Raw genomic sequence first — 27946 nt, 5'->3', positions numbered from 1 at the left:
TTAACTCCATGTGGCACTGTTAGGGACATAAATCCTGCACACTAAACAACAAGATCAAGTGCAATTGCATATAATAATATAGTTGTAGCAATAAATGTATTAAATCACATTAAATAATCATTTTGCATAAATTACCGAAATGAACAAGGTAAATATTCGTAGCACATAACCAATGAATCCAACATGGTGAATTTATTTCTAATTATTTAAGCATTTAATAATGGTTATTTAAACAACATAAAAAGGTACTTAAAACACATAAGTGAGCATGGTCAAATACATGATTGAGCATTGCTACAGGAACCTAGTCTAGTGTAGCAGGATAATAATACATAGTGCAATCTTTGCACACATCTCAGGGTAATCATGAAATAACATTATGATACCACATCAATCCAGGTAACCACTGATAGAAACCTAAATGAAACTATCTAACACATCATAATCTCATAATCAACCATAAGAATAATCAATGCAACTGATACAGTAACATAAATCAAATCACCTCAAGGGTGTAGACCACTCATTGTCCCAATCATGATCATTTCACAAGGAAAGATCAACAAGGTTGCATCCATCAAGATGACTTGCAGAAATCAAACAGGAGAGGCACTACAATGTGGTCGCCAAGTGTTTTCAATGTAACGCAAGTGTAATGTTAGCCGAGTAGTTCAAGTATGTTGAAGTTGAGTTATACAAAAGCTACTAAACATAGTAAAGTTTGAGTGTGAGAAATAGTAAGTGCTAAGGAATGCAAAATTTACATTCAAGTTAGGAATGCTACAAACTTTAAGGTAAACCTTTTTCAAGCCGACATGGACGTGATATTTAATATTTGTAGAGTTTGTTACATAGTGTTTTATGCATTTTATGATGTGGAACACAGATCCCTTTGTTATGTGATAAAAGAATTAGATGGAGTGGCAAAATATATAAGCATCTAGAAAACTCTTTATGAAGTCTTTAAATACATGGTAGAACTTGACCTAATTTATGATGAGCATGAGTATGGTGAAGTGAATGGTGATACAAAGGAGCGAACACGCTATTCAATGTGAATGTGTGAACATTGAAGAAGAGGCAAAGAGTTCTGTTATTCTAAAACAAAGCAAGTAACCTAGTTAGGAAGTGAAGTACATAAATGCTTTATTAGATCAAGGATCAGGATTAGATTGGAAAGAGGAGATCCAATATCAGCTTATCAGAGAAAACTGAGGATTAGGTATTAAATTAGTTTTAACAGATTGAGTTAGGATAAATCTCTTAACAAAGTGATCTTAACAGATCTTTGTACATCTCCTAACAGAGTCCTTACTTAGTTGTAAGTGTGAAATCCTCTAATATGGTGAGATCTAACAGTCTCAAAATCTTTTATAGTCCCTCAGTATCCTTTCAACTATATATGACTCTCTTTTCAAATCGTTAACTTAATTTGGCCACAATTTTTTTTCAAAATCATTAGTACCATTAAATGTCACAATATAAAAATCTTTAAACATCTCTTAACTTGATTGATTTAATATATCTATATTATACTTACTAAATTTGATCTATCTCATATCTTCTACATCAATTGTATTTATAATTGACATTTAATACATTTTAATTTATAATAATTATATATCTAACTTATTTAATTTTGTTAAACCTCTTCACCGATTACACTTTCACCACTAGATAGCATCATAGTCAAACCTCTACACACAATTATTTGACTATTAAATTCTTTAATATTTTAATTTTCAGTAAATTATTAATAATCAAACTAATTTGTATTCGATCAGCTCTGAAATGATATTCAATAATAATAATAACCCAACGAATTTGTATTCCATCAGCTCTGAAATGATATCCATATTTAATGAAAATATTTAACGAAAATATTGAGTAGTGCTTTTGCTTCAGAGCCCATACGCAACTCATCTGCGGTTACGTCGAATCATTATTATGACATATCACTCCCTCCTTAAACGACTTAAAAATCTGGCCTTTAATAGAAAGTACCAACCAACGAGAACCAGTTGTATTTCCACCACTAGCCGTTTCTTGGCAGCAGAAAAGAATATATTATTCGCCTGTCGAAGTGGGTCATCCACAGGCTGTGTGTGGAAGAGTAGCTTTGAAAGGAAATAATACCGTTTGCCATACTCCTTTAAATACCGTTTCCCATCTTCTCCATTGCACTCAAAGCAATTGTTCATTTTACAGTTTGAGTCATTTGGAGCTCTCTTTAAGAAATTGCTCTTTTTCTAAATCATTCTGAAATTTTGTCAAAATGGGTGTGAGAATAGTGAAGTCTTTGGCTGGACTTATGCTCTTGCTGAATTTTTGCATGTACGTGACCGTTGCTGGAATTGCTGGATGGGCACTCAACAAGGCCATTGATCATCATTATGTTTCTGGTAACAAAGATCTTTCATTTTGGTGATTGTTAGTATATTCTCTACCATATAATCTCAAATCTGATATTGATTGTATATATTTCTTCTGTTTTGTTGGGCAGGACCCAGAAGCAGCATTCCAGTGGGGTTCTCATTTTCACCATTGTTTTTCCCCATGGGAAATGAGGCCACTGGTTTTATGGTCATCTTCTCTCTGATTGCTGGAGTTGTGGGAGCAGCTTCATGTCTTTCAGGGCTTCACCATCTTCGAGTGTGGACAGCAGAGAGCTTGGCTTCAAGTGCTTCTTCTGCCATCACCGCTTGGGCTCTTACACTTCTTGCCATGGGGTAATTAATATATAACACATCTCATTCAAATGGGGAAGGGATTCTTTCAGAATGTTTTGTCCTGGATCTATTTATTGAGATCTTTCAATAATAGCTGCAACCAAAAGCGATTTCTTGGTTTTTTTGTTTAATGCTGATCATAAGCATGTTACCAAACCTGCAGGTTGGCATGCAAGGAGATCCATTTACATGGCAGAAGCCCAAAGCTGGTATGGTATTTTGTTTTAGTTAGAATGTTTTTGAATATCTCTCCACAACTTTTATATTTTATACATTGCAATGCTACTCGATTGACAAGCTCTTCCCTGTTTGAGTATTCAAAGGCACAGAATTTATGGTTTTTTAATATGTGTTATAAAATATGGTCTGTGCAGATCACTTTGGAGGCCTTCATCATAATTCTGTCTGCAACAGAATTGTTTTACATGATGGTCATCCATGTTGGATTCTTCGCTGGAAATTACTTTTTCTGTGCAGAGAAAGAGAAAGATGTTGCCATCACTACAGCTGAGCCTATAAAAGAAAGTAAACTTCCAGCTTAGAAAAATGGAGTTCAATGTGGGACGAGTGTTTGGTCTGGCTTGGGCTTTGGCTTTAAAAGCTTTCAGTGCCTTTGATTGTAAGATTGGGTAGAAAGCGAAGGTTGTATGGCTTTATTTATTTGTAAGCCTGTTCTGATCTGATATTTTTTCATTTTATTTTATATAAATTGTGATCTATTGAGTCAAAATTTTTTGTTTAAGGTATATGTGGAAAGTAGAATCTACACACATTGGATCCGCTTCTTTGGAGAAAAAGCTTAGTCTTGCGATATAATTAGTTTTAGATTTTGAATATTATTCAATGGATTTGTAAAATTCTTGATAATTTGAATTATATTCAATTAAAAAAAACTTTAGATTTTATAATTTTATATAAAATGTAATAGTAAAATAAGAATTTATATAATTAAATTATTTATTTATTTTTTTTTCTAAAGTGGGGACTAATGATCATCTAACATTTGCTATATACTATGGTTTGTAAAAAAATTGTCTATTAAAGTAAGTTTCTTGTTTCAAATTTCTTTTTTTCACATCCCCCTAATCGATTTTTCTAGGTGATCTTTTTTATTTTTTGCACAAAAACTCCAACAAGTCTCATTGGGATAATATTCCCATAATTACATTAATACTCACCCTTCACTTCCATCTACAGAATTGGGAGTTCTTTAATAGATTATATGTTTCTTTTCAAATTGAATTGAGCCTACGAAGATCATGGACACATTGGTTTAATTTTGTTTTTATTAATTTATTCTATTAATTCATCCATTTCAACACCCATAGCTCATTGAGCTTCCATTTCCATTTGCAATATGAGATATAAAGGTATCCAAATCATTTTCTCATGAAAGTCATGAAAACAGGAGGTACCTCGTTACAATCTATTTATGTTTCATCTTTTTCTAATTTTATATTACGCCACCCATGAGAGATAGAAGTTTGGATGAATCAACATGACACTTCCCTTCAACTACTTGTCAAAAATATTAGGTCTTCTCTTAAATTAAGAGAGAGTTGAGTGTTATCTAATCTCTATGAAATATCTCCAACTTTGCATATTACATGTGCTATGGGGTCCAAATCTTGAATATATTATTGAATAGTGCACAATGAGTTAACAAGATATGTATTTGAGAGCTTATCAAGATGTCTTCATCTTCACTAGGCACTAGGCTATACATGTCTCAATTTGTAGAGGTGATATAATCGATCGCTAAAGGTAATGCATAGGATTTATTTTTGGTTGAAGAATTACATTCTTAAACTCAAGCGTAGGAGTTTCAACATGGAACTCAAGAATAGCTCCAAATAAGATTAACCACTCACTAATGAGTTCATAAGCTTATTTGGACAATTCTACTAGTCTATTAGGTAGAGATATGGTTACATGTAAATATTCAAACATCTCCATCTACAATAGAGGGCCAACTAGAATCATAGTCTATATAATGCTAAAATTTATTAGTTGCCAAGGATGATACCTATGTATGCAATACATCCAAAAAGAGTGAAGTGACAAGTTATATAATATAAAATTCCTTATTCTTTAAACAAAAGAAACCATGAATTCTAACTTAGAATAGTTATGCCTAGTTATAAATCTCCACTTTGTAAAGCTTAGTCATATACTCTGACATCCAGACTATAATATTCAAAGTTGTTCTGGATTCCATCAATCTCATTTCAATAAGGTCTAGGGTACATCATCATTCATCTTTGACTAAGAAATCTTTCCCAAGAACTATTTCTTTATATGCTAGGTTAACATTAAATTGTTAGTTTTGTAATATTTAGTCTTGAACATAGAACCTTGAAAAATTGCAAAAACCCAATGGGAGCATATGTGATAGTAATTACTATGTCCATGTATTATACTACATATTTGTGTCTTTATCATAGTTGATACCATGCTCTAAAAGTTAAACTCAAAATCTGTACAATAAGAGTAGGGAATCTAGATCTACATAAGCTTTAGTCGATGCAATCTTGAGCATGTGATTTTGAAATTCCTTTCCCACCATAATCAACACTTTGTAGTAGTGAGACTCTCTTACTTAACCTTTGGTTTGCAGTTATTTTTCCTTCTTTTCTTCCATGGTTCATAATTGTCATTTTATGTTATCAACTCAACACTCTCTTTTTCCAAGACCATCTATTATTGTTTACAAAATATTTAATCTATGTGAAGAGGTATTCCTTGTTGGCACTTGTTACCTTTCTATCCATAATCAATGTTTCTTTGAAAAGACATGAAATATCAAAGATATAATTTGAAAATCTTGTACCTAAATTATTTGTGCATCTTATTGTTCTTGAATTGAAATATTTAATCTCTCCATTAAACTTTCATAGAATGAAAATGTTGTGAACTCCTTATATTACTGATTGAATGTAAACCCTCAAGGTAGATATTCCAGCTAACATCTAAATCTTCCTACCTATACCCTACACTTATCATTGTTCACAGATAGATAGTAGAGACTTGTTGTCCTTAAATAGTTGTATTTTCATCAAAGTACTATTCCATTTTGTCAATATGGTAGGTGAAAAATGACTACAAATTTATTTATTTTTCAAGTTGAGACTACCTCTGTAGGAAACTAATTGGAGTTTGCATAAGATTCACTATAATGGGAAGATCCTTCATTCTACTATGAGGACGGGACACTTCTAAATCAATAGGGGAGACAAGTTAGAAAGATATTATTTGGTTCTATTTGGATGAGACACTTCTAAAGTAATCACCTAGGGGAGACAAGTTACAGAGATCTCATTTAGTTCTATTTGGATGGATAACTTCTAAGCCAATCACCTAGGGGAGACAAGTTAGAGAGACCTTATTAATGAGACACTTCTAAAGCAATCTCCCAGGGGAGACAAGTTAGAGATGCCTTATTTGGCTCTATTTGGATTAGACACTTCTAAAGAAATCACTTAATGTAGACAAGTTAGAGAGACCTTATTTGGTTCTATTTGGATGATGCAATAATAGAGTCATCATAGAGGAGAAACACCTTGGGAGAGATCCCTTATAACCCTAACCATATAATGCTACAAAGTTTTATTTTTGTTTTAATTTTTATTTATCAAATGTAATATATTTTGTAGAGATTGAATAACATTTATATTCCAATAAAACCTTAATTTATTTAGCCACATTCAATGCAAAGTCATTGGGTATTATTTCTATTGCAAACATTTCCCATTTGCAAGCACTTATGGGCCACTCACATATCCTTGCATCAAAACATTAATTATAAGTGAATCTAATGAAGTGTTCAATCAAAGGTAAGTGTTGGCTATTTTTCCCCCATCCAACCCATCACCGATAACAAATTTGAGAGATCTTCAATGGGATGGATTCTTTGGTGGGTTAACACTTTAGATGTCTGCAATGTTCTTTGACTAAATGGCTTGGTCTCTTCTTCTCTTGAGTAGCTCGATTTGTTCTTTGGCTGAGTGGCTCGATCTATTCTTTTGTTTAGTTTTGTGTTATCCCATTGTGTTATTTTGAAAAGGTCATTATGCATGGTCTACGAAATAGAAAAAGTGTTTGTTGTTTCTTCCACTATACATTGGGAAATGTGCCAACCATCACATTTAAAAAGTTTCTTTATCAATGGTTGTGTTTTAATCATTCATTGGGAGATTCTTTTAGCATATGGGCCATCCATTTTAAATGGAAAGATCTACATGGATGGTCCACCACTTTTTGGGGCAGATCTAATCTTTTCCATGTAGGTCAACTCTACAGGTGTACATAGGTGGGTTAATGTTCCAGGTTATCCCTTCCCATGTTTTTTGACAATGGTGCAATTTGATTTCTTGTCGCCATGACATCTTACAAGGACTAACCATTTAATGCAGAGAAGCTCCTTAAGCCTTATGTTGGCAATACTAATGCTTCCCCATGCCTTTTTAATGCTTTTACAAAGGAATAGTGGTCCTTTCAGCCACCAGATGCATTCTTGGCACCTTCTGTCACTTCCATGGATCAAGTGATAATGGAAATCAGATTTCTATCTGATTCTTCATTTATTTTGTACTATGTAATCTTAAGTCTAGGTTGGTTGGAGTTTGAACTCAAAGTAAGATCTGGGTTATACTTGCACCCTATAAAAGCAAGTTTTGTAGTTTTTCTCGAGATCTATTTTTCTGGTCTTTTTACAATTTTCTTCTTTGTAAATGTTGCTGCTTCCTTTCTAATAGAAATTATTGTTTTCCTATCCATTTTTGGCTAGTTAAGTTTGTGCAATCTATTAGGCCTCATTTTTTGGATTTTTTTGGCACTTGCAGCACCTTATGATTATGTTTATCTTATTTAACTAATTTGTTAAGTGAATTGTTTGTATTCCTTGCACAATTGTATTTATCCCTTGACTTTTCTATGGCGCTAATATTGATAAAATATAGATAGTGGTATGTCATTGCGAAATCTATTGAATTTTACTATAAGTATTGGAATAAGTAGTTCAAAAATCTATTTGGTTCACCACCATTCCCTTTGGCATTTTAAATTTAGTTTAATTCTCCCATTTCCTTCCAAGTCTTAGTTTAGGTGCATCTTGATAGTGAGGAAGTTGGCCTTCTCTAGAAATTCAATATCAGATTTCAAGTCCCACACTTTTGAGATTGTTTCCATGTTACACAAGTTCACCTAGGGGTAATATGACAGGTAGGGCTGAAATTGTTTGTGTCAACAAGTCTGGTGGGACAACATTGAAGCTTACTAATAAGTCTATTGGTTTTCTGGTGTTAATTAAAGGAATCCAACTTCTAAGTTGAGAGGATAGTGCAGATCTTAGCATTTCAGCCTTCAAGAGGCTCACATTCAAGCACTTGCCAACTCTATCTCCACATTTTATTTTTCAAACCAAATTTGTTGCAATTCATGCCTAGAGTTCAAACAAAGGCATCCCTTAGAGGTAAATTTTAGTTTACCCACCTCTCACATTCAAATCCTAAAAGAAAAATAAATAGACTTTCTCTATCACCAGTTAGGAGTCCAGATACACCTTCTAGATCTCTTTCTACTCCTCTAGTTGATAGATTACAACCTAGGGCACTATCTTTCTATTTGAATAGATCATTATTTAGTATGGAACTCCCTAGCAATCAAGGTTTTCCACCTTTCATGGTGGAAGCCCTCTTGTTTTGGCTCAAAGATATGATATACCGAGGTTTTCTCTTAAGAGTCTACTAGATTTTAGTGGTAAAACTTTGATTTCCCCAATAGAACATATTCAAGAAGTTTCAAATATCTACAATATACATTACTACATTTGGGCCCAAATTTGGATAGTAGGCTATTGCCCAAGTGACAATACCATGAATTGGCTCCCATCGGATGGGCGTCAAACTTTTGTTTTCATAAATTGCAATGGAAAGGGCATTCATTGCAATTGCGATGCATAAAGCTATCATAACTTGGAAGAAGGCAAGGGCAAGAGTTAATCTTCATGTCAGCATAATTGTGATAGTAAACCATCGCAAATATGACGACTTAGGCTTTCAGTCTATTGTCCAATTGTGATGGTTGTGTGACAGTGGTGTTATAAGAGAGATGACTATCTATTAGAACAATATCTCACAATTGTGATGGATATGTGACAATAATGTTGTAGGAGTGATGACTATCTGTCGAAACAATCCGTTGCAATTGCGATGACTTACTGAATTATTAAAAGAAAAAGTTGGTGGCAAATTTTGAATAACTATTCCTAGATTCCCCATGGGAACATCATAAAGAGGCTCAAAGTTAGCTATGATGCTCTAGGGAAGAAAGAGAAGGAGATGTTCTTGGATGCATCATGTTTCTTCATTGGAGAGAGAAGAAGTGTGGCCACTGCAACATGGGACACTAAGTTTTATGGAACACTTGGTTGGGGAACTCTTTTCAATTGATGTCTTGTTGAGGAGGATGAAGATGGTCGGATAAAAATGCAAGATCACTTGAGGGACATGGGGAGGGACATTGCAAATGGACAACCACCATATCACCTTTGGTCTCCAAAGCAAGTTATCAAGCTGATGTCAATGCCTTCGTGTATGAATTTATTAGTCATGTCATGGTTTTGCCTATTGGTGTTTTGAAATGTTATAGGTTTCAAATTACCTTAATGAGAATATGGTACATCTAGGGGCAACTAACTCCCATATTCAACATACTATTTTAGACATTGGTCCAACTATAAGGCTTGACCCTTCTTCTACTTCAGGCTCTGCAAGACCTAGTTGGGTTAACCTCATATTCAATCAATATGGTACTAGTGCAAAAAACATACTCCTGAATCTATTAAGTAGATTTAACCCTTATATCTCCTAATAACTCATGAAATGACATAGATCTACTCTAGCTAAATGCAAAATAATGAGATACATAAGTTGAGTGAGGGTAATTTTGTTCTAGCTCTTCAACATGAAAGGGAAAAGCATTTGATTAATGATGTTGATATCAACAAGACCTAGGTATGAGCAACAAAACTGAATGATCCTATCTTTGATCAGTACCTTATCTATTGGGCAATTACATGAATTAAAACCATACATCTCCTAGAAATCTTTGACATAATTCCTATATCATGATCCTTGATCTATCTTTCACCTTGTGAGTAGACATCTGATTCAAAATGAATCTCATACTGAGACTATCCCATCATGAAATCTTCAATCCCTATGATAAGCATCAAGCAATTACATGGCTCTTTGTTCCATCAACAAGATCCTTCAATCACATACATTCTTAAACAAAATACAACCTAGTTTTTACTCTTTGTTCACAAACTAGAAAAGATTACAAATCCATGAATAGGAGTCAAGATTCAGACTGAAATTAATACCCTTTGCTATTTTTTACTCATTCTCCTTGAAAACAAATACATGAAAGATGTACAAAAAAAACTCACAAATCACCTAGCAAATCCAAACTATTTGCATTAAAACTTAAATGCTGCTCAATAGAAGAAGAAAATGTTGAGTGTCTGGCTTTCATAGCCTGAGCAGAGCTCCTAGAACTAAAAATTGAAAACCAACTAACAACTTCTACAAAAGAGAAGAAGAAAGAATATATAGCAAAGAGGCAATTCCCAGATTTGATCAAAAGATGACAAGTGTCCCCTCAAAATTCTTTCCCAAGAAGTTGAAATAACCTCTCTCTACCTTCTCCCATCAATTGCTAATCATATCCCTTCTATTTATGCCTTTCCAAATGCAAAGTATCTCAGTAAAGACAAAGATCTGATAATTGAACCTGGCTATGTGCCAATTGATCAATTTTAAGCCAAAAAGCCACAAAGACTCAAAATAAGTATATGCAAGAGTCATTGAACATATTTAAAGTGTTTCTCCACTGAATTCTGCAACTGACAACTCAAAACACCTGATAAAACATGCAAATCACTCTAAGAGAAAAAAACCTCTTGTAGCATGTATCAGTGACATTTTATGCAAAAACTAAATTCATATTTAGATAGCTTATCTTTTCTTGGTTCTGACGGTATATTGGAGTGCACATTTTTCCTATCGAAAACCCCCAGAAGGTCATTTCAAAAAATCTACCTCTGCTAAAAAACTCTGACTTGCAACCTTTTAAATTTTTAAAATTTTAAAAATCTCTAAAGTTTACACTTTAGAAAATATGCCCATTTTTACATTTAAAAAAAAATGCACGTAACCCCTTCTAAGATAAACACCTTAAAATGGCAATTAAAAATATCTCATTTTTGGTCCAGCAGGGTGCCTGACGTGTGCCATGTGGTACCATATTATTGGCCACCCAAGTACTTTGTCACCACCTGCCTACTCTAGCTAAATTGCCACCTTACCATGCATCCTGGGCCCACCTGCCACATGGCCCTGGGCACATTCCTGCATTGCTTATCCGGTGAGCATCTTCGTTTTGCGGGGATGTGTTGACCACTTGATGAGCCACATGGCACAATCCTATGCAGAGCTTCCACATCATCATATGAGTATTGTCGTATAAATTTTTTCTTATTTCTTGCACTAGCTGGGCATTCGAGTGGGCTCCACATATGCAAGCAATTTCCTTTCGAAAAGGCACATCTCTTAAGACACTTTTTATGCGTGTACAACAGTATTTAAAGATTTGAATAGTCAATAACCCAACAAATGTGGGATTTTTTTTTACATTATTTTCTCCCAACTCTTGCGTTCCTCTATTTTCCAACATTTCTTCTTAGACTGGAGAAGGATGACACTATTTCTAACACCATTTATGGCTTTAAGAGTGAGGAATAGATCTCTTAGTGCATTCAGTGACTACTATCTTAGTGTGGTCCTATTCTTGCTTAATGCGTGGGTTACTTAAGACATGGTGGTTCTCTTTTGCGTTGTGTGGATTTTTTCGAGTCTCCCACTCCTTCCAAGAACCTACATGTATCTTCTAACATGTGAAACTATGCTTCAATATAAATAGCCTCTCCAAACGGCTTCCTTACCTGGTCTACATGGATTGCCTCTTCATGTTTTGCCTTTAGTCATGGTGATCTTCTTTAATGTTGTGGCTTGTCTTTTAATTAGCTTTCTTTGCCCCTATGCTTTAAACTAGCATGGTTCTCTGCCTCTTTTTATTCAATTGATCTGGTGTTCTTTTCCTATGTGGGCAAATTCAAAAGGCACATTTCTTGTGTTTTTACTTTTTCCTGAAAAAGCAGTAGCTTCCCTTTTGCATTAGTCTACTCTCCATTTTATTGCTACGGCTTCCTTTGTCATCACTTTACATGCACATTTTGTAGGAGAATGGTTCCAAAGAAGAAAAATCAACTGAGGAAAGATATGTGTTCAATCCACAAGACCAATGTGAAAGATTAGTATTTGTTCCACTCATGCATTCATCCTTTCAATCCAAACTTACTATAATAATATAATCACTTCAATAACTAGTTCGATCATTGTTATTCATTCTATTTTTCAGTTGCTGTGATTAAAAACTTGTTAATCCTTACAAATAGTACTTCAAGGCAGAATCATCCCTTGCTATGGAGTGTAACTAATTGGCAAGCTCATCGTATACTTCTTGTCTTTAGAAAGATACTGTGAAGTTCACTAACAAATCTTATTCACCCATGTGTGGACTATTTAAGATCAATGGCACTCTTGGGACTATGTGGATCTATGATTGAAATGCTTTGGTAAACTATAGTTACTCCATAGTTTGATTATAAAATCAAATTAGATCAAAGCATATCCCAAAAAATATATTTAACATTGATAATTTGTGAGGGCTGGTTTGATTCCTCCCCCACTACTCACGGCTTCAAGATGGGGGCTGCTTTTATTTAATTTATGTGAATGTTCCTTCCTTTGACTTCTACAAATAGTCACATATTCATTTTTTTAAATTTAAATTGAAACTACATTGCCTCCCAAAAATGACAACGTCATCTATCCTTTAATGCCATGGGGTGTTTTCATCAAGTAGAAACTCTTTCATTGTATTTGAGAACTTTAATCATACATTCAAATAATTTGAATTATGATAATGTAGATTTAATATTCTCAATCACCCATGCTTGAAGAAATCAGTTGGACCCCAAAGCGGATCCGGCTAAATTTTGTTTGCCTTCTAAACAACTGGCATCTTCATATTTGTCCCTTGACCCCATTTGGCATCTCAGATTGATAGGATTAAATTCAATCATTGATTCATTATTTAAAACTCACTTTTAATTAAATTTACAAATTGTGAATTTGTGTCTGAAGGCATGCCAGCTAGCCATAAAAACTTATTCAATCAAGTAACCATGCCATGAAAATCGACATGAGTGTTCAATCCTACACGCTCTACCATACTGCAAATTCTCAGCCCATGACAAATTCCCCATCAAAATATTTTAATTGCCGAACATCCATACTTCAATTATCCTGTAGACATATAGTGTTAAAAAACATAAACTGGGCTCAAGTTCAACATTATAAACTGGGTTATTGATCACTTGGGGTTATGAAAACCAAGATATAGGTTCTTTTCCATTAAAAGGATAAGAAACAATAATTAGGGGTTATGAAAAGTAACAGGATGAATTTGGAAAATTTTTGAAAATAGGCACTTGGAAATTTTAAACTGGGAAATGTGTCAAAAAGTAATTTTTGGTAAATGGACAGACATAAGAAAGTATGCAGATGGATTCGTCACGACTTGAGAATTGGCATACTTCAAGAATTTCTAGGGCACAACATGATGGTATAATCCATTTAAGCTTACCAATCATAGGATCAAAGTTATAACGTGCCGAACAGGAGTATAGATCAATCGAGATACCTTAGCCATAACAAAACAATGTAAACTGGGTTTTTAATCATGTTAGCAAACTGATGGGTATGTGCAGGATCATGGTGTACCAAACTATGGCCTTAAGTGGCAGTGAAAAACTAGCAAATCAGGGTTATGTCAACTTGACACATAATTTTAAAGTTGTTCTAGACTTTATATCAAAAAGTTGTAAGAAAATAATCTGTAGGAAATTGAATCTAGTTTCTAAAATACAAGGCCTTATCTAGAGAAAAAAATATTTGATTGGTCAAAAGTTTGAATTTTAATGCAGTACTACAAAAATTTCAGGACAAACATAAAAAGTAGGTGTATGTTTGACCACCTTAATCATAATGAAATGATAATATTTTTAAATATAATTTTAGATATAAAAAGTAGACTCATGCCTAGATGTGACACATATTTTTGGGAATTTTTATTCCAAATAAATAATTAATTATGAATTTTCCACTATACTATTTTCAGAATTAAAAAACTCCCGTGTCTGACCACCTTAACTAGTTCAAAAAAAATCAAAATTAAGTTTTTTTTTTTTTTTTTTTTCTTATACTAGTTGAAGCATAGAATGTGATGCATCTTTTGGATTTCACAAATCTTATACGATTTGAAAGTTATAGCTATTTTTCAACCAGTATGTCAATCAGTACTTTGCAGCTAACTCCATTAGAAAATAGGTAATAATTATTTACTGAACTCGTAATTTGACAAACCTTACATTTATGAAAAGCTAAGAACATTCTTAAGAAACCCTTTTCATTACATCAAATTTTTGTTTAAAAAAAGTCGTCAGTTACATGCTTGAAGTAAAAAACACATAAGAACATGCAAAAAACACATTTTCGGGATGTTTTAAAGATGACCATATAAGGTTGGTATCGAAAGATATAGTAGGAATTATAAAGGTATTAATTGTTTTCATTTAGTATCAGGATGGGTGGGAAAAAAGTTGGAATAGATTTTGAAATTCTTTGAGGCATTTTAGAACTACATATTTTTCAGATCGCCACTTTTTGGCACACCATGATCCTGCACATACCCTGATCAAATGGATTTTTCATGATCTCAAAATTGGAACATATGAAGTGTCCGACCCCTAAAACACAATGCAAAAAGGATTTATTCATTTGGGTCAACTGGGTCCAAGATATAATTGGTTGAACAACGCTTCTCAGAATTGTGAACAACTACACAAATGCATGAAACAGTAAATGACCAACTTTGAGGGGTTCAAAAACTAGTCAGACAGATTCAAAATGGGTTGAAAATCAAAAAACATGTTATTTTATATGCATACTAAACATCCCCAAAGTGGTGGGTCATGAGACATTATTGGGTAAAAGATATTCAAAGAAAAATTGGGCTATTGTACACATTTTCACACTTGGGTAGAATTGCGAATTTTGACACTAGCTCAAAATGGGACTTCACCGAATAATTCGGGATGGAAAAATAAAATTGTGACTGACATGAATATGTCAAATGAAATTTTTCAAACCACTCAAACACCATCTAGGCCTCAAACTGACACTGGCTACATATGCATAAAAAACACTTTAGGGCATTGATTCTTCAAAATTTTCAATATGTGACTAGAAATTGACCATGCAATTTTCAGTCCCAACACCGCCTTTGGTCTTGAGATATTCCTCCTCAATAGGTGAAGTCAATTCATTCTTTTTATGGATTTAATAATCATGGATAGGGCACTTAGCTTCTCCAGTTATAATGAGCTCTAAAATATTGCTTAAGTTTACTTTGATAATTTTAGGAAGCAATACAAGTTAGAGGAATAACAATAGATTCACATAGCTAGTTGTCATGCAATCATAGGTTAATGTTGAGCTTCACTTGGTTTCAAGAATATTTTAATATTCTCTACTAATCAGGGCCAACCACCTAAAGGTGGAAGCCCATTTGGCCCCAACCCCCCAACATCTAAATTCCTGGTTAACATCTAAAATTCATTCATTCCATTAATGAATTCCCCGTTAAAATCATACCACTGATTTGATAAACTTGTGAATAACACTCTGAATTGAGAATGCACATGCAGTTGTGTTCTATATGAATGGACAATAGGTGGAGTTGAAAAAACCCACCACACTTACATTTATTTAATAGGTCTATGAAAACCTCTAACAAAAGTGCAAACCTATTGGATTTTTTCAGCTCCACTTGGTGTCATATGCATATGAATTGAGATTTCATATTAAACTATGGTGTCCATTTGTATTGCCTAAAACCAAGAGATTCATATAATTAGTTGTCATGCAATCATAGATTAATGTTGAGTTACACTTGGCTTCGAGAATAGTTTAATATTCTCTACTAATTAGGGCCAACCACATGAAGGTGGAAGCTCATTTGGCCCCATCAAACATGCCCCCCCCCCCCCCAAGCATCTAAATTCTTCATTAACATCTAAAATTCATTCATTCCATTAATAAATTCCCCATTAACATCATACCACTGATTTGATAAACTTGTGAATGCCACTCTAAATCAAGAATGCATGTACAGTTGCATTCTATATGCATGGACAATAGGTGAAGCTGACAAAACACACCATGTTTAGATTTATTGACTAGGTCTATGCAAACCTAAAAGAAAATGAAAACCTATTGGGTTTTTTCAGCTCCACATGATGTCGTATGCATATGAATTGAGATTACATATTGAACTATGGCATCCTTCTACATTGCTTGAAACCAAGATATTCACATGGTTGTCATGCAATCATAGGTTAATTTCAAGCTTCACTTGGCTTCAAGAATAGTTTAAAATTCTCTACTAATTAAGGCCAACCACGTGAAGGTGGAAGCTCATTCCCCTCCCCCCCCAACATCTAAATTCCTTATTAACATCTAAAATCTTTAAGAAAGGATCAATCTTTAAAGTACCTGGAATGTCCTCATCACCTCCTACTACTCTCAGAGGAAGTCCATCTTTATTGGTCACAAGAAATTCATCACAATTCTTTATTGATTCCTGTACATCTAACATGGGTACATCCAGGAATGTCCTCATTGTGTCCTGCATAAAATGAATCCAATATTACAAAATGCCCCTTAAGAAATAATAGTTCAAGTGAAATAAACACATGAAAAATGAGAGAGAGAAACAAGAATCTACTTACCAATAGGTGTTGCCATCGCATATGTGGCCATGTTACGTGTTGAGTGAGTTTTATTTTTTTTCTATTGTGCCAAGATCTCTTTGTTTATATACATACATACATACATAGACACACACATATATATGTGTGTATGTATATATACACATATATATACATATACATATGTATATATATGTATATACATATACATACATACATGCATATACATAGATTGCAAGGGCACGACAACAAAATCATGTATCTCCACTGATCTACACAATCAACAAGATCTCTCTATACATACATACATACATACATATATACATACATACATACATATATATATACATACATATATACATATATAAATGTATGTATGTATGTATGTATATAGAGAGATTTTTTTAAGGTGCTAATGATTTACCTCAAAATTCTGCACACAAATAATGTAGACTAGGAAAAATGGGTAGAGTTCACAAGAAATTTTACAAAAACATATCATAGTAGATATTTTTAGAAAGAAACAAGTCATAGCCTAGTTAAATGGGTCTAGTTGCTAATTAGCTGGGTTGATTACAAATTTCTATAGAATTGTTATCAAATTAGGTACAATAAAATGAACAATTAGTTGTTCCCAGCTAGCAGGATCAATTACAATTGATCTAACTGCATACATATTCTAGAATCTACTTACCAATAGGCATTGCCATCGCATGTGTGTAAATGCTATGTGTGAGTGAGTTTTATTATTTTCTGTTGTGCCAAGATCTCTCTATTTATATACATACATGCATACATAGACACACACGTATCTATTTGTATGTATGTATATGTACACAAATATATACATATACATATGTATATACATACATACATACATATACAAAGATCACAAGGCCACAACAACAAAATGCAGTGATCACAAGGACATGGTAATAAAATCTTAGATCTCCACACTAATCTCCACAATCCACAAGATCTCTCTGTATATATACATACATTCATACATAGACACACACACATATATATGTAGATACACACACACACACACACACACACACATATACATGCATACATACATATATATATACACATACATATATATACTTACATACATACAAACAAACATACACACGTACATAAATGTATATATGTATATATACAAATATGTCTTTTTAAAGGTGCTTATTACATCTTAGCATAACAGAAAAATTGATCTAGCTGCATACATATTCCAGAATACAAATAATAAAACAAGAAAGCTCACTCAACCTGTGCTAAGTGACTTACCTCAAAATCAAGCACACAGATAATACAGAGTTAATGGGCAATATGTGTATATATATAATGTATGTGTGTAGGGGAAATATAGTGTCCATTAATAAGTTACATTAACTCTGCCCATTTTTCTTAGTTTGTATACATACATAAGTACAGATACATACATAGATATACATACAAACATATATACATACATACATACATTTATACATACATATCTTTACACATACATGCATACATACATACATAAATATGTACATACATTTCCATCATTTGCATGGTTTAGAGGTAATGTCATTGTGGTAGAGGCTTCTACAAGGGAATGAGCCTCATAATTATGGCATTTACATAGAAGTAGAACTTATTTCTTCAACTCCTTACACTCAACTCTTCACTGAAGTTATTCTTCTAGTAGTGAGAATAGCTACTACAAATTCCTGGGATCCAAGGAACCTTGAACCCATGCTACATTTTTTGGAGACATGGGAGAAGTTACTATTGGCTCTAGTACTTCACAACATTTTGGATCATATAGTGATGCCCAAATTAACAGCAATAGTAGATACTTGGGATCCTCGCATGGAGAGTGTACCAATACATGCATGGTTACATCCTTGGCTTCCATTATTGGGCTAGTGTATGGAGCCTTTATATCCAACCATTCATTATAAATTGTGGAATGCACTTCATTCCTGGCATGCAAGTGATGCATCTACATATGCAATTTTATCACCTTGGAAAACTATTTTTGATCCTGCTAGCTAGGAACATCTGATTGTTTGTTTTATTGTACCTAATTTGATGACAATTCTACAAAAATTCATAATCAACCCATCTAATTAGAAACTAGACCAATTTAACTAGGTTATGGCTTGTTTCTTGCTAAAAATATCTACTATGATATGTTTTTCTTACAAACTGTGCCCATTTTTTTTGGTTTGCATTATTTTTGTGCAGGACTACCCATATCACATGTAGGAACATTAAACTTGTATTGAGTAAGGGAAGCAAGTTGTTTTTGCAAGGAAGAAAAAATTTGAGCAATACTAATGATAGTGGAATCAATAGAGGAAATAGGTGGCAATGACACATTCGACACACTAGGAAGAGTGTAAAAATTAGCTAGAATAGAAGGTGCTATAGGTGGGACATTAGGAACCATAGTAGGAGGATTAGGATAAGTGTAAGGAACAATATTGTATGAAGGTTTTGAGATAGGAAATGAAGCAGGTGGAACACTCATAGGTAGAGAAGAAATAGTAAGACTATTAATAGGAGGATTAAATGGTTGAATATAAGTAGTCCATCATTATAGATCTCTTTCTTAAGTGCATCAAAAGAAACCATAGTATCATTATTGTGATTCTCTTGAAGAAGTCAATCATGCATTTTATCAATCTTAGTAGCAATGTTATGAACTTGTTTAGGAGGAACCCTTAAAGCCTAATCCTCATCATGAGATGAATGAGAAGATTCATGCTCCATAGAAGGATTAGGGTCATAAGAAACCATGGGATCACTAAGGTTCCTAAAGATAAGAGAAGAGGAATCTTGATCAAAGTGAGCCATGAGTCTATGATTTCTCCTAAGGGGATACTGTAAGTAGGGCTTAAGGTAATATAGCCCAAGGATGCACCTACATTAGACACCCGAGGTTTCATTAAAAAAAGATATTCCATAAGGACTTATTAACATATGAAGAAATTCAAAACATAAATCCCATGCACATTCTTAATCCACAAATCCTCTTCGCCAATCATCCTAGAAGTTTGTCCAAACTTACTACTATAACCAATTGTATTATTATAAATATCATCTCTTCTCTTGGTACTGCAACTACCAGGATTAAATGAATCATACTTGTTGCAAGCCTTCATCTAATTAGAAATTTTCTTTCTTCTTCCTCTGCTCTTAATCACAAGATCAAATAATTGTCTTGCAATAGTGAGAACTTCAACCACAGGTTTTTCTATCTTCAAACTAAAATTCTTAAAAATACTTAAGTTAACACTACAACATTTGGGGTCAAATTGCAATGGCAGGGTAATTTGTGGATTTTCATGTTTTTTTTGCAATTGTCCTTGGCTTCATTGCAATACTGACATTTGCAATGCAATTGCGATGCCCACATGAGTATTGAAAAAACACAACATAAATCATTGCCCATTTGTTTTGGTCACTTGTGGAGAATTGTGTGCAAAAGAGAGTGGAGAGTTCTAAATGAGAGTGGAGAGCTCTGAGATCTAAACGTTGGTGTATATTTTATTACTGTGCCCTTGTGATCATTGCATTTCATTATCGTGCCCTTATGATCTTCGTATTTCATTTTTGTGCCCTTGGTGGAGATCAATGGAGATTTAAGATTTCATTGTCTTGCCCTTGTGTTCATTGCATTTCATTGTTGTGCCCTTGTGATCTATGCATTTTGTTGTTGTGCCCTTGTGATCATCGTGCCCTTGATCTACAATTTCATTTTCATGTCATGCCCTTGTGATTTGTGTGCCCTTGCTTTGTGATTTTCTTCAAGGGGAGAAGAGGTACCTATGTAAATATTCTTTTCTTTTCCTTCTAAACATGTATCTCTATATATTTCCCCCAATAGGTGATTAGAGAATATTCTCTTTATGTATATGTATGTTTATATTTACATACATACACATGTATGTGTGTGTATATACATACATAGATACATACATACATACATACATATATAGACACATACATATGTGTGTGTATGTATGTATGTATGTATATACATATACATATGTGCATACATACATACATACATACATATATAGAGATCACAAGGGCATGACAATGAGATGCAGAGATCACAAGAGGATGCCAATGAAATGCAGTGAGATCACAAGGGCATGGCAACAAAATCCTACATCTCCACTAATCTCCACAATCCACAAGATCTCTTTGTATATATACATGCATAGATACATATAGACACACACATATGTGTGTGTATGTATGTATAGATACACATATATATACATATACATATGTACATACATACATACATACATATACATACATATACACATGCATATACACATAATATATATATACATACATACATATATATATATATATATACATATATATATATATATATATACATATATATATACATATATATATATATACATATATATATACATATATATATATATATACATATATATATATATATATATATACATATATATATATATATACATATATATATATATACATATATATATATGTATATATATATGTATATGTATATATATGTATATATATATATATATATATATATATATATATACATACATATTGTAGTACCTCTCATGCTTGCAATTTGTACCTTGTTTATTTTGATTTGAGAGATACTTGATACTCTTGTTTGTGTACTTTGAGATGACCTAAGGGTCAGATGTTATACTTTGATTTTAGTATCATTGATGTTATACTGCTTAATTATTTATTTTATCATATTGCATGTTGGTGTCATTTTGAGATGATAGTAGGTCTATGATGATATTTGGTTATCTGGTATTTTGGACATATCTCTGATTTTGTTATGTGATGGATTTTATGCTATGGATATTTACTTCATTCTTGCTTCTTATGCTTTATGCGAACGTAAGTGATGTAAATGGATTACTTAGGTATAAATTAAATAAATGGTTAATTAATTATTTAATGTATTTATTGCTTCAGCTATAATATTATATGAAATTGTACTTGATTGTGTGTTTTAGTGTGTAGGAATTATATCCCTAGCAGTGGCACATGTAGTTAATGATTCAACTATTCATATTTCACCAATGTCATCCTTGTATTGTTGATGTATCTTTAAATGTTAAAATAAACCTTATGGTGATTTATTAAACCTGGACTCATTTGCATTATGTGATTAGACCAGTGAGCATGTCTATGCATTTAGAGTTTTGTGTTGTCACAAAGTTGTTGAGGCCTTTTACGATTTTCATTTTAGGTTTTTTGGCCTTCATTTAATTGATTTTTAACTTCTCATAGCTTTGTCTTAGGTGAATTCCTATTACAAAGGATAACCTATTTTCATTTGGGTTGATTTGGATCCTAGCTAGTCTAACTAGCTATTTGTCCTAATCAATTATTCACTCAAAAAGTGAATAAGTATGGAAAGAGAAATTTAATTCCCCACTTCTCACTTTTGCAAAATACAAAATTGAGAGCTTTTTTTGAGAATCCTCTTTTGGAAGATCATGTTTTTGTTCATTTTGAGAGTTGTGGTCATGGGATCTTTGCGAGGTCAGTCTCATTGGATTCGGCTTTGGGAGACCTTGTTGTGCTATGATTTCTAGTAGTTTTTGTAGGGGATTTCTTCCTTTGTATTGTTTCCTATTTCTGCCCCTTTTGTTGTCAAGTAGGGCTCTCTCATTTTCTTTTTTTGGCTTAGATTTTGTATCTTTTTTTGGTAGCTATTAGTCTGGAGGCTGAGAGCTAGCATTCCCCTCTGTTTCTATTTGTTGGTTCTACTCAGTTGGTCAGGTATGATCATTTTCCTTGTATTTGGGATGGGGGTTTGGGGTTTCGTGTTGTTATGCTAGCCATTTTTTCATATTGTGTTCGAACCCAACTTTTAATGGATTTTTTAGGCTTTTGTGCCTAGAGACTCAATGGGTTTCATTTTCAAAGTTTTCTAGTTTTGGGGGTTTTGCCTTGTTTTGCATGCTGCCATGTTTTCTCGAGTTTTCTTGGCATGACATTTTTAATGGACCTAGATCATACATTTGGATGTTAGTTAGACCATTGTTGCAATTTTATGTTGCATTGGGATGTGTGTCACATTCATTCTCCCAAGTTGTTTCCATTGAGTGTTTTTGCTTGTGTTCTCATCCAATCCTTGTGTTATGATCTTCGTGATGGTGGTGTGCCGCACACAAGAACATGTGCATGCATTTATAGGGTGACTTGCGAGGCCTGATCTTTTGTGGTACTTCTAAGAGTTATGATCATTGGGGTTGGGTTGGGAATATGCATGTGTACAGGCACTCATCATTGAATGAGCATGGGTAGGGTAGGGTAGCATATGGAAGGGGGTTTTATCTCACAGCCTGGTGATCATGGTGCCATAGGTTGGTAGAGGGAGTTTTAATCAAGTCATAACTAACTAAAACACTAGGTGGTAATGAAACTTAAGATTATAAAAAAAAGTGGTGTGCTAGAGCCTTCCATCGAGTAGTTGAATCTGCACAATCTAAGCTTGGGCTTTTGGATGCCAAGAAACTGTCCATCATGTTAGCCCCTACTTAGTAGCCCATTGAGTGTTTAAATAGGGCCTATAGTTTATGCATTATCTTTGTTCTTGGTTTCAGTCATCATACTATTTGGCATGAGTGTTAGCCATGGATGTTTTCTTTATGTGTGTTTATGGTTGGAGCATTATATCCATCAGCATGGTGGGAGTGGACCTATAGGTTTCACGTGGTTGGGAGATCTAGCGACCTTCACCACTATTGGGGATTGGTGTACAGAGATGATCTTTTGTCCTAGTGGGACCATTGTTGGATGTTTTCACTTGGTACTTCAGGTTCTGGAGTATGTTTTCTTGTGATTTATGCTTTCATTGGAATGCTTGTATATCATGTTTTGATCATGTAGTTACTTGATGCATTACCTTATTTGTGTTGTTTAGCATATGATTAGATGCTATAATTGTTTAGTTGGAGTATCTATTGTTTAATGTTTTAGCATGATTAGATTTCTAGTTCTTATGATGTTATTATGCTTTAGTAGTGATTTCCTTACAAGACAACTTTCTATCTTTTAGTTATTTGACCAAGTGTCTTTCCTCAATATGTGGATCTGGTACTCCATGGTGTGGAGGAATTTTAGTCCTTATCTTTTTCTCTTTTTTTGTTATGGCATGATATTTTGGATTCTCATGAAAAATTTTGCATTCTTGCATGAGAATCCAAGATCTCGCATGGCGTGCTGGGTTTTCTTGCATGGCTTTTGGTACTTTCTTGCGTGAAATCCCACACCAATGTTGGGGTACTTGGGCTATTGGGACAAGTACTTCCTTGTGCCCTTTATTACATTTCCTCACATGAAAGACAATTTCTCACATGGTGTTCTGTACTTATTCAAGCGAGATTTTTTTTTTTATTGGTCCTAATGCAAAAAATAGGGGTATCTCCATTGGTTTTTGGGAAATTTCTAGTATTTCCTTGTCTCTACAGTTCAAAGATTTTAAGTTATGATGTAGTCTAGGTTTTTCTTCAATCTTTAGTTGGTCATGTCAGTTTGGAAGTGGTGTTTGGAGATCCGTTGGGTTTGGATAGTTGGTTAGTCTTCCGTTGTGATCTTTGTCATCCATATAGATGTTGTTGTGTGCACTCATACTTGTAAAATTTGTTTATCTTGGGTTATATTTATCCTTGTTCCAAGGATCTCTGGGTGGGGCATTACACATACATACATACATGCATGCATACAAGTTTATCACCTTGGAAAATAGTTTTTGATCTTGCTAGCTGGGAACAACTGGTTGTTCATTTTATTGTACCTAATTTGATGATAGTTCTATAGGAATTTGTAATCAACCTAGCTAATTAGTAACTAGACCCATTTAACTGGGTTATGGCTTGTTTCTTTCTAAAAATATTTGCTATGATATGTTTTTGTAAAATTTCTTGCGAACTTTATCCATTTTTCTTGGTCTGCATTATTTGTGTGCAAGATTTTGAGGTAAGTCACTTAACATGGCTTGAGTGAGTTTTATTGTTTTATATGTTCCTATATGTATACACACACACACATGCGCACGCGTGGACACACACACACACACACACACACACACACACACACACACACACATAGAAGCTTCTCTATTCACCTATTGAGGGAAATATAAAGAGATGTTGAAGGTGATTATATTCCTTATATATTTGACTATGAATGTCTTTTCTATTTTAAGAACATAATTGTTAGTAATCTCTGCTCTTTATATTGAAGTTACTAAACACCGAAGGGCAAGGAATTTTATTGATTTTGATGCCTCTCTTGGTTTTTTAGTTTGATATAAGTATTTTTTCAAAAGACACAAAGCCAAAAATAATGTCACAAGAGGACATGTCTCATGTCCACTTAATGTAGAGTGCACAACTAGAAAGGTGTAAATAGGCTACCCCACTCTAACACCAAATCAAAAAGTTACCAAATCCCCAACCTTCTCACAAGGTCATAACCAGTTCAAATCCTCCAAATTCTTAAGAAAAAAATCCTAACAACTTCTTCAAGCACCCACAGTCTAATGATCAAATTCATCCAAATTATGGCTTCAGGACCTAATCCCCACAACTAGGCCAACATGAGGAAAATAAAAAAATGGTTTTCTCCAATGGTTCCAAGGCATGAAATGGACTTGGGGCATCCAGATAACACAAAATACATCATTGGTTTGACCCCACACTTCCATAATGTATCAAACCCAAATTCACCTAGTAGCCCTATTAGGCCTCCTCAAGAGGTTTTTGGTGTCTAACTTTCAAAAGTCCCAAACAAACCTTAAAAGAAATAAGGGTTCTAGATACCCTTTTTAGAGTTATATCCAATCCCAAAGCACTAGGAATCACTTCCACTCCAGCACTCCCTTTCCTTCACTAAGCAACACAGTCCTAATTGGCCTAATTGGGATTGGTTTACAAAACAACTATGGGAAAGTGGGGTCATGGAAACACACCCAACACTCAAAAATTTCTATTCACCTTCCTCCAACTTCATTCCAAACACTTTAGTCCTCCAACAGGTCTCTTTCTCCTATTATACTCCAAACAACACACTCACAAGGTCAGATCCTCATAGGTAGTTGACCTAGGGCTGGTTACGAAAAATAGAAAAACACATTTCCTAATCTTGAAACCTCATAATCACTAAGAGGACCCATATAACTTCCATTCCCCAAGAGGCCATTAAAAATCAACCATGGGAATCACATCTATGGGTCCATCTTTAAAGCTTGCACAAAATTGTTGTCCTACAAACCCTCTTTTAGAAAAAATGAAATAACTTGAACAGAACTCCACAAAAAATGATAAAACCAAAAGAAACAGAAAGGTAAGACAAAAACATTCTTCAAACAATCATCTGATCATGCTTGCCAATCTGTATAGTACGAACAAATTACAAGAAACTAGTAAAATTACTAAAATCTCTTATTGCAACTTCTCCTAATCCATACAATCTACCCTTTGTGACCTCACAAATCAGGTATATATCCTTCCTACATTATACAAACAAAAATCCACTATTGTTTGAATAGTTACAACTTCTTTTCAACTAAGTTGCATTTTTTAGCAACTTTTACAATATTGCACAAAAAGTGCAACTTTTGCAATTTTCACAATTTTTCAATTCTAAGACTTGGAAAAGGTTCCAACTTTTTCCAAAACAACTAAAAAACCCTAATCCTAGGTTATCTTAACCAAAAACTCAAAAAGACCCAATTTTGCCCACCTAGAAACTTTGGTTTATAACTTGCCCAAAGTGACCTAGGTATACATGAAGGTGTATTTTCATTACAACCATGGATTCTTCATCCAAGACTTATTTATCCTAGGCTAAATAGGTGAGAAACCAAAATATTAAACCAAAATCCACAATAGTGTCTTGGTCCTCTTCACCACCACTCATGACATACTATTGTTATAAACAATTATTAACCAAGATATACTATTATAGTTAATGCTTAACCAAACATGATTTATATTAAGTTGTTGATCTTTATAAACATAAATGGATCATATTCTTGATTATGTTATGACTTAATGTGAATGCATATGATCATTACCTGGATGATATTATGCACGAGATCTTTACTCAATCACCAAGAGATAATATAATTTATAAGTACAAATTTTTGCATACTTAGTTTGGTATGAATGGTTTCGATTGAATGCAAGGATAGTTGCTTGTGTGAATTCAAGAGATGGATAGTTAATTTAATTTGGCACAAGTACTATGCAAGTGTGTATTTATGCATGTAAAGAAGTTCATATAGTGAACTGATATACATACATACATGCACATATGTATACAATCATAATAAAGTTATCCTCGAATCTGACCAAAGCTATTATATATCAACAAGAGATACATGTTTAGAAGGGAGAAAAAACATTTACATAGGTACCTCTTCTCCCCTTGAAGAAAATCATAGAGCAAGGGCACGAAGATCACATGAGCATGACATGGCAATAAAATGCAATGATCATAAGGGAATGGCAAAAAAATCCTAGATCTCCACTAATCTCCACCCTCATTTGGAGCTCTCAACCCTAATTCACCTATAACTCTCCACAATTGATCAAAAAAAATGGGGAATGATTAATGTTGTGTTTTCTTCTTTTTTTGGTTTATAATCCATAATCCATAATCCACAAGATATCTATGTATATATATGTACATAAATACATACATAGACACATAAATATATGTGTGTATGTATGTATATATACATATATACATATATACATGTATATATATGTATATACATACATACATATATATATATATATACATACATACATACATATACACATACATATATACATATATACATACATATATACATACATACATGAACATAACAATGCACTTTCTAAGAGTTTACAATGTTCAAAAAAATTAATGTTTTACAAGAAAATGCACCTAAATAATTGTTAGCTCCTAAGAAAGAACATGTTCTTGAAATAGTGGAGAAGGTACTTGACATGAGAGGTCAGCAAGTAAGGGTGTTGACCAATCTTGAAAACTTGAATGTTGAAATGAAAGCTATCGATGATCAAACACCTATGCCAAAGTTATAACACAATGTGAAGTTGATTTTAGATATGGTTGAGGCAGATATTTAGAATTTTGATAATCAAAATTTAAGGCATGAGAGAGAAGGAGAAGGAGCAGCTTTAGAAAGAGACTACACAATAGAAACAACAAATAGACA

The 27946-nt window shown here is 33.6% G+C and overlaps 1 protein-coding gene across 1 annotated transcript; it reads left to right on the top strand.

Annotated features, from left to right (window-relative positions):
* Nucleotides 1–2068: 2068 nt before the first annotated feature.
* On the top strand, nucleotides 2069–3446 carry LOC149539016 (membrane protein PM19L-like). Its single transcript, XM_089799047.1, has 4 exons — nucleotides 2069–2402; nucleotides 2504–2729; nucleotides 2893–2938; nucleotides 3104–3446. Exons 1-4 carry the CDS (start codon nucleotides 2276–2278, stop codon nucleotides 3269–3271), a joined length of 567 nt encoding a protein of 188 aa, XP_089655173.1. The 5' UTR covers nucleotides 2069–2275; the 3' UTR covers nucleotides 3272–3446.
* The last annotated feature ends 24500 nt before the right edge of the window (nucleotides 3447–27946 follow it).

This window comes from Cupressus sempervirens, chromosome 9 (assembly GCF_028749045.1).
Source record: "Cupressus sempervirens isolate cs-2001-9-10 chromosome 9, ASM2874904v1, whole genome shotgun sequence".
NCBI classification, from domain to species: Eukaryota; Viridiplantae; Streptophyta; class Pinopsida; order Cupressales; family Cupressaceae; genus Cupressus; species Cupressus sempervirens.
Note: the sequence above shows the minus strand (reverse complement) of the source record. Positions and strands in the feature narration are given on the sequence as shown.

Excerpts from the sequence above, each read along its gene's own strand:
- LOC149539016 (XM_089799047.1), top strand. The coding sequence starts at position 2,276 with ATGGGTGTGAGAATAGTGAAGTCTTTGGCTGGACTTATGCTCTTGCTG. Across the intron at positions 2,403-2,503 it reads TGATCATCATTATGTTTCTG|GACCCAGAAGCAGCATTCCA; the intron begins GTAACAAAGATC and ends TTTGTTGGGCAG. Across the intron at positions 2,730-2,892 it reads CTTACACTTCTTGCCATGGG|GTTGGCATGCAAGGAGATCC; the intron begins GTAATTAATATA and ends CCAAACCTGCAG.